At 31.2% G+C, this 9,200-nt stretch overlaps 1 protein-coding gene across 1 annotated transcript in view; it reads right to left on the bottom strand.

Annotated features, from left to right (window-relative positions):
* Positions 1-9,200, bottom strand: part of ME1 (malic enzyme 1) — a 147,157-nt gene that overhangs the window by 20,536 nt on the left and 117,421 nt on the right. Inside the window, exons 8-9 of the mRNA XM_011364885.2 lie at positions 5,253-5,350; positions 3,393-3,506 (exon numbers count right to left, since the gene is read on the bottom strand). Of these exons, the coding sequence (XP_011363187.1) occupies positions 3,393-3,506; positions 5,253-5,350 (212 nt within the window). The remainder of the gene's footprint in view (positions 1-3,392; positions 3,507-5,252; positions 5,351-9,200) is intronic.

The raw sequence follows: 9,200 nt of genomic DNA, 5'->3' as shown, positions 1-9,200 counted from the left end.
ATATGAGGTAAATTATGTAAAATGCTATAGATGTATGTTGAAAATGAAAACAAAAAACATGTTAGCCTAAAACAAACGGTCTGATGATGATATAATTCCATAAATGAGCTACCCTTATAATTTACTTTTTAGTTTTTGGTTTTATGTCTTAAAGAGTGAAGGAGTTTGACTAATAAAAATTTTTATTTGAAACTTGATATTTTTTACATATTATAAACAATTACATTGCTAGTTAATAAAATCAACAAAATGATTATTATTGGTTCTCAGGAGAGGTTGTAAAAAGTCCTAAAGATAAAGGAGAACAAATAAAAATATCATGTAAATTTGAAAGCAAGATTATATTAATTTACTGGTTATTCTGATTAGTTCCACAACAAAAATCAACATAATAATTTTGACTTTTTAAAAATGAAAGAAAAAGTGGCTAATTGAAGCTTCCAATGTTTCTTTTATATTAAATAGCTCACAAGCTATTAAATATATAACAACCTTTAGAATGTAATTTTATTTACCTTGGCAAGCAGAATATATGCAGTTCTTTTTTTTGGCAAGTAAAGGACATGAAGTAAGAGTGACTGATTAGATCTAGGCAACAACTTCATTGTTATTCCAACTATTATAATCCACGGAATTTGGATTCTCAGTTCAGTAAGTCTATGTTAAAATTTTTTGAGATGCTAAAATCCATATATTTTTATAAAGATTTCACATAAAAAAGTCACTAGAAATCACACACAAAAAAAACGTGATCATAGATTTTCACTTTTTTTGGATTCTTGAATGTATTACATCCCTAAGCACAGCATGATCTGTATAGCTTTTTCCATGGCTCCAACTATTTACATGCTGATGATCCCCAAATCTCTATCTCCAGAAGCCCAGACTCTTATGTTGAGCCTCAATCGTATATCTCCAACTGCCATGGGGTCATCTCCATTTGAGTTTTCCACAGGAACTTTAAACTTGCTATGTCCAAAATCGATATCATCATCTTTCCCTTAAACTGGACTATTTATTATTCCTTTCCTACATTAATGGGTGCATCAGCTATCTAGACACCCAATAAGTACTGCTAGATATCTTCTACTTGATCCTACTCTTCCTTCTATATTTAATTGGTTACTAAGTATGATAATAATCCTATTTCATAGGTATCTACTGAATCAAACTTTTCACTCACCCCCATAGTCACTGCTTTATTTCAGGACCCAATTAATTTTTATCTCTATTTTTCAAGAGCTTTGTAATGAGCACTCTTTTCTCATTTTCACCTCACTTCAATCCATCCTCCATGATGCCATCAGCATGACAAGAGGCAAACCTCTTCTATTTCTTCAGCTGCTCATTTTCAGAATTTAGAAGCACCTTCATCACCTGTCATCTGCTTCCTTTCAAACTTAATCCCTAAATGTCTTTTATACCAAAATATTTTCTTTTGTGAATGCTATTCTTCTGCATAGAAGGCCATTCATTAATTAATTCACTTATTAAACTATTTATTATCAATTAGGTACTAGACACTACACAGGGCTTTGAAGATATAAAGAGTTGAAAGACATGATCTTTAAATTCAATCAAGATCTCATAGTGAACTTGCCACTCTACTTCCCTTGTTTTGGATATAAGAAATTTAAGATGTTTACAGGGGCTCCAGATAAACTCTTAGTTCTTCCTTTTAAACTCAGCTGAAAGACACCATGTCTGAGGACCTTCCTCGGCATTCTTATTATTCTCTTTAGTGAAACTGGAAGCGTCATCTCTGTGCACCCCTGGCATCAAGGACACATTTCTATAACTTTGTGTGTGTGTGTGTAGAATTGTAACTCCTGGCTGGCTTGAGTTTTCCCCAGGAAGCTATGAGCCTCCTGAGATCAAGGGCCTTATTGTGTCCCTAGAGTCTAACACGATGCCTGATCCATAGGCGTTTTCATTCAGTAAATATTATTTCATGACCACAATATTTGTAATGTGACTACAGCATACAACTTTTATAGTTAACTGATACTGACTCTACAAAGCAACAGAAATTTTTAAGTCAAGAAATCTAAAACTTTGTTTTTTTATATATTTTAAACAACTAAATTACAAGTTAATATGATTAATAAAATGATTTTTGGTTCTCAGAAGATGTAAAAATGCTGTCTTTTCACTGCTTTATAGATATTCATTTGCTAGAAAAATTATGCATATACTTTTTCTTTATTTAAGGTAATATTTGACTATATTAATTTTAAAAAGCAAACATTTTTATGTGTTCTTTAAAGGAACACAAGTACTAGGAAAATTTGGAATATGAAGAAAGGCACAAATTTTTTTTAAGTTTTAAAGTAATATGTATTTGACGTTTCCTTCTATGACTTTTATATGCAACCCAATTTTTAAACAAAATAGTTATATATAGATGGTCTTTTCCTTTTCTCACCTAACATTATATTATGAATCTTTTAATGTTATTTATAGTTCTTTGAAAACCATTTTAAGCCTATATATTATACTCATGTGGATATTCCAAAATTTATTTCACAATTATCAATTATTTAGGTAAGTATATCGCTATTGTAAAAAATGCTGTGATACATCCTCATACATAAAACATTGTACACATCTGTATCTTATAGGATATATTCTTAGAATGGAAACTACTGGATGAGAAGCATAAACTTTTAAAGGCTCTGGATACACATAAAACTGTTTTCCAGAAAGTCTGTACTCATTCGCATTTGTTTCTATGTTAAATTCTCAAAGACTCTGCTTACCGCTGGTTATTTTTAAAATTCATCTTCATGTAAAAAGGGGATTTACATGTACTTTTTCTACCAGTTTAAGTTAGAGTGTTTGATGTGCACGGTTGGTAGATAATAATGCCTTACAACTGTGTAGCAACATAGTTACTTACCTAGTCTTATTTTGTTCTCACAATAACCCCATGAAGTAGGTACTATTATCTCTACTAAAGCTAGGGAAACTGAACTTCAAGTAAGTTAACACTGAAACATGCCATTTATTAAAGCCTTTCTCAGAAATTCTCATTCAAACCTTCAAGAATTTGGTTGAGAGAAAGTAGCAGTTAAAAGAGAAGCTATTTCATTTTTTCTTTCCTTTCTTTCTAGCTAGTATGCAATTTGACAGATAGCCCTTTAAAAAAGGAGCTGTACCTAGGTGTTTCATCTCTATCAATATCGAATTTCCTTATTTGGAAACTAAATTAATTCAAGTGGACTGACAACCCACAGAGTTGTAAGGAGCCTACTCACCTCACAGATAGATTATATAGCTGAGCTATAGTTTTCTTCTTTATTCAGAAAAGTATCAATATTAATTACCATATGACACAGTCAATCCAGAATGACATATTGATTTTTATTCTGGTTAAAATGACAAATTCTTACCTTAACTATCAATCCTTTTGAGTCAACCAACCATATCTTTCTTCTAGCTTTCTCCTTTGGTAAACCTTCTTTTTCCATGGCCATAATAATCAGGTGTGCAATCCCTAAGGCAGCCTGAGAAAGAGGTATGAAAACAAAAAGTCTTCAAGTTGTTTCACATAATATCAGGAATTACATTTCACCCCATTTTGTCTTTGTTAATAAGGAAGTACAAAATAGCCCTGTCTATTGACCTAAAGAACTATATTCATTCATTTATACTGGGAGCGAAGTATTTTTGCCACATTTGGGTTAAGCTAAATGACAATTATTTACTCTTCTTATAACAGAGCCACACTATTATGTGGCTTTCTATTTAGCCGCAGATAAACCAGTAATATCTTTGAATGCTAGTATCTTTAATCCTGTTAATACAATTAAGATTTGCTTCAACAAGAAAATATTTAAAATAATGAACTGGTCAACCTTGCTTATTGGACTGTATTGTTTATTGTTGGGTTCAAGCTCCTCTAATTGAATTTGAAAAAGGAATCCTGGTCATTTGGATGGGAACCTGACCAATTAGGTGATAAAATGAGAACATGAAATCTGTGTTCTCAAGCATTAATTTACTCTCTTAATTTGGACAAAGAAAGTACTGTGAAATTTCTTATAAGATTAAATAAATGAACTTCTTTGGTATTTGATAAATTTTGTCAAAATCTGTGAAATTTTCAAAACCTTATTAGGGACAAATGATTGCCAGTTTTGAATTATCTAGCCATGAATACTACTGTCCTAGTGAGTATTAAGAACTGGACTGTTCCATTCAACAAAATCCTTTGGAAATTCAAAGAAGTTTTCTAAAATTAAGTACCACAAGTAACAATCCATGGAAATAAAAAACTCAAATTTTAATGGACTATTATCTAGCCTTGATTTTTATTTCGACATGAAATGAATTTGTTATTTACATTCTGAATACTTTCACATGTGTATAATCCTGGCATTTAAGTTCTAGCTTCATATGTTTTGTTTTATTTTAAGAACAAGTAAAATCAAAACCACTACAATAGACACAATTTCATCCAGTATAATATATTTATTAATAATCATATTAAATTTGAAAATTTAAAGTTTCTTAAAATATATATAGTATTTCTCCATTTATTATATTCTATAATTCTAAACAGATTTTGGCAGTTTTCTCACAAGAAGCTGAACTCAATTGACATTTTAATTTCTATTTTGGGAGTAAATTATTATTATCAGAGTCTAGTTTTCTTCTTCCAAATGATTAAGTTATAGAAAAAAAGATAACAGAAAACAGCATAATTTTGTCTTGCTGCCATCTCCTTCCAACAATATAAAATGTTTGGGGTATTTTTGGTGTGTGTTATAATGCACAATGTCTCTAATTCAAAATATTTTTTTCTTAAAAACTTGCATATAGTTATATATGTGCACATTGAATTGTGAGTCAAATTAAGAAAACTTTTGTATGTGACACTGGAGGATACTAAAAATTAGCATCAGCTATAACAGTGCTTAAGTATTTCTTAAAGGCTTTGATATATAAGCATACATTGAAAACATTTTTGTTATTGCATGGTACCTTAAATATGCATAACAAAAACCTATAGCAACATTTGATACTCTTATAAATTAAAAATTGTGAAAAATATCTCTATACTTCTATACTAAAGTTTCATATGAAAAATTAATATGCCTCAATACTTAATTTGTGAATCTTTCAATAAAACCTAGTTACAATATACTAAAAATTTATAAGAATACCTCAAACTTCAAATTCATGAATAATTAAAAGGAGTTCTATGTTCATTAGTTTAGGAGGACTTAAGTATTATAAAAGGCAGGTACCTCTCCAGCTCCTTGGAATAGTATTGTCTGATCAGACAGTTTGTTCTTGGTTATTCGAAGAGCTGCAAGGATACCTGCGACTGCAACAGATGCTGTTCCTGAAACAATAAGCAAACTTGAGAGGTCTGAGATTTGGCAGGATCTTTTATCTTGCAATCATCATACAACAGGTTAACTGGTACAAAAAGGGAACCTGTGGTTGTCTGACCCCATGCTTGCATATGAGGTGAAATTCTCAGGCTATTGACATCAGTATTATAATATATTCTTGAAACTTTCCAAAAAGAAGATTCTGTGACTTAATTTAGTGATGTAATGAGTAAGAGCACGGAGTTTGGATTCTTACATGGATTCCAGCTCAACCTATTTACCAGCCGAATTCATTTAGAAAAATATTTTGTACATTAGTTTCCTTACCTGTAAAATAATTGTACTATATGAGATAAAAGAGTACTAAGTGTTATTAGATTCTTCTACCTAATTCCTCTTGGGGATCTGAAATCTATTACTGATCTTCCCTATACAAAGTAGGCACATAGTAGGTGCTTGTTAATGGTGTTGGTGGTAATGATATATTTGATACACTTGACATTTAACGTTTCAATTTGAAAAATTAACAGTAAATAGCAATTAAAATCTTATGTTATTGCATCCTTTAATTGACCTCCTACCTATGATAATCATTGGTGGAACCTAAAGGTGCTGGACAAAATTAATGTAAAATTTATTTAATATAAAAACTAAGTTTCCCCTATGGTCACAGAAACTTCACCAGTTCAAATTTTATTACTCTTCCATATAAGCTTTCCCAGATCATAGAGTAATTCTTTTGCTTTGAACATAATTACATAGCTCAACTTCTTTATAGCTCACTTCTGAAATAAAACTTTTCAGTTTCTTGCAGTACTTTCTAGCTGTGTCTACATTTTACTCCTCTAAAGTTACATTATACCTATAATAATTCCTAGATCACTCCGCTTGGTGATAAAGACTAGTTAAACTTTAAACACCCTTATTTGGTTAAAAAAAATAGATTAAAATAGGTTTGATGAATGACACATGATGAAGTGTTGTATATGCCAAGTACCAAAGACATATTAAACATTTCACCATCAGTATATTTGTTCCTTTCAATTTTCTGATTGTTTCTTTCTTATAGAACTTTGTAGACAAAAACAAGATCACAATAAATGATAATTATAATTATTGAAGACATGTATATCTTTTGCATGTTTCTTATTTAAGAATGAAATGTGGATTGCAAAAGTAAAATGCTTGCAATTTTGAGTCACCATTGCAATTAATTCTGAACTGTAGTAACTCATACATTGTGAAAGGCCACTCTTCTATAGATTATTTAAAATGGAAGCCTATTTAAAAATACGGCTGATCTATATAGGAGAGATACCATGACAGGATTAGAATGGTATTTATCTCATATATAAAAATATTCACTAGAGTTGTTAAACATATGAAAAAAAGAATTTTAATTAGAGAAGTATAGATATCCAGTCACTAGATAAGTAGTTATTCACAAATAGTATGCCAAGCTATCTCTATCTCAGGCTCTTCTGAAGTAAGTTTGCCAGAAGTTTGGATTTGAAGGACTCTAAGCTCCCTTCCATCTCTGAGATTCTATCATTTTAAGGGTCTCTATAGATTCTAGCAGCACCACAAGATTTAACCAGTGGAAGAGTCAAACTGAAGCATATTAGTGATCACTGTATTTATATAATTGTTTTGATTTTAAATAAAACTGGGCATTTAAGGATAGACAGAATAAAATATTCCAAAAATTACTAACTACAATGTGGTGACTTACATGGTTATGCTAGGTCATTCTGTTTAAAACTCTGATGTTTTTCGGACATATTACCCCAAATAAGGCAAAATAAGCCTACTTACACTGGGTATTAGAGCCTTATATTTAATTGTATATTCTATAATATTTCCTGAGGACATAATGAAACATCTAAACTCTTCATAGAATTAATAATATCACAATGATATTTTTAGCACTACTAAAAAGTTAACCTGAACATAATTCTTATACATGGCCTGGTCTGACTTCCTGATACTACTATGATTTATATTTCATTGTAATCAAGGGAGTAAATGTAGCAAGTTGATATTACATAAAAGTGTGAGTTTTCACAATAAATTATTATTAAATAACTTTTGTTTTGAGATTGAAAATTAAATTTTTAGTAAATCAGATAAAGAGAGGTTAACGTTTATCTTTGCATCATCACTGTATTTTAAAGAGTAAGTACTCAGTACTTAACATGGTTAGTAAGATACTAAAGAGATTCAATAGTCTTAAATTTTTAGAATCTTCTATTTGTATGTTTATAATACAACTTTAACATTAAAAGAAGTCACCAGTTATACTGTGCTTTTGCTATGGTTATTAAATTTCAATTTTATCTTTTGTCAAAGAATGATCTCTAATACAATAATTTGTTAAATCTGATTAGAATTACTATATATACACTATTAATATGCTATTAATAAAATATAAATAGATCAGGTGAGCTGCAAGGACTAGAAGCAGGAGGAGGAGGAGTAAACTTGTTTAGGCAGGACAGGGACCAAGCCATTTAGAGTACATACTACCTGAGTATAGTATTGAAGGATTAATGTGAGAAGTCCAGGATCTCAGATAGAAGGATATACTGTGCAGGAAAAGCATGTGCAAAGACATAGAGGCAGGGATGACTGTTGAAACTGCGAGACTAAACACATAATTTAATTTTCTCTCCGCCCAACAAACTTTACTAAAACAATATAAAGGAGATTTATTTTTTTAAATATTAAGGATACCAAAAGAAAAGGATAGCAAAAAAATGTTAGAAGCTAGAAGGTAGATGGGCAAATGGCAGCTGACTTAGTAGACTTGAAAAACTGAATTCTTGGCCAGCTGTGGGGAACGGTAAGAAGCAATCAGATTCATATAGCAAAAGTCTCAAAAGGCCTTAGTATAGAAGGAACTTTGGAAGAAGGGATGAAGACGAGGCTAAACACAGGAGGCTAGTCAAAAAACTATTAATAGTCTCTAGATCTGCCTCACTCTTCTTCTAGCAGACAGCTGAACCTCCCACACTCTGGAGGTTTAGGAAAAAACTAGGAGTTTCTTTTCTAGAGAGGATCTCTGGACTGTAAGACACCAGGCATAATTGTAAGACCCATGAATACTTGAGTGCAAGGGTGCCATGCTTGAAAACAAGACTAAATGAAAGTTTACATACTCAATGTGGAGACCCCCATTCTTCTCCTACTTGGCTTAAAGAATATTGGCAGAATGCTAATATCAGAAGAGAGACTGGAAAAATCTTTTCTGTGGATTCTGAGAGGTGTAAGAGGAAAACAACAGAGGCTGACGAGAGTTCTTTAAGGAAATGGTTCAATCAGGTCACCTAACGCTATAGACATACAATATAATCTCTATTTGTATACCAAGCCTCTCGAAGTATAAGGGGGAACATTGAACATACGTAAAACTGTAGGTATTACAGTGTTGCTGAAGCAAACACAACTTATTAGAATACAAAGTGACATGAGGCTAGAGGAATGTAGGGATGAGATCACGCAGGGCCTTCTACTACAAATTTGTAGTAACTATATGTATAATTACAATTTACCATAGGTTAAAGATGGTTGCTGAAAGATTCTAAATTCAGAGAGCAGTGAGAGTTTTGAGGCTGCTAGTATGTAGACAAATTAGGAAGTCACTGCAATCACTGATGTATAGTCTTACAATTATTTTTTATAAACCTGACATATGCAAATTCAAGAAAATTTTAATTCATAAAAAATATCTCATGCCATACTTACTATTTTAACATACTTTTATCACTTAAAAATGTCTTACAACTATCTTTTCATGTCAACAATATATTTTAAAATATTATATGAAGTTATAACATCCCATAGTATAGATACGTGATA

Source organism: Pteropus vampyrus, unplaced genomic scaffold, assembly GCF_000151845.1.
Source record: "Pteropus vampyrus isolate Shadow unplaced genomic scaffold, Pvam_2.0 Scaffold102, whole genome shotgun sequence".
Taxonomy (NCBI): domain Eukaryota; kingdom Metazoa; phylum Chordata; class Mammalia; order Chiroptera; family Pteropodidae; genus Pteropus; species Pteropus vampyrus.
The sequence above is the reverse complement of the archived record's forward strand: the minus strand, read 5'-3'. Positions and strand labels throughout refer to the sequence as shown.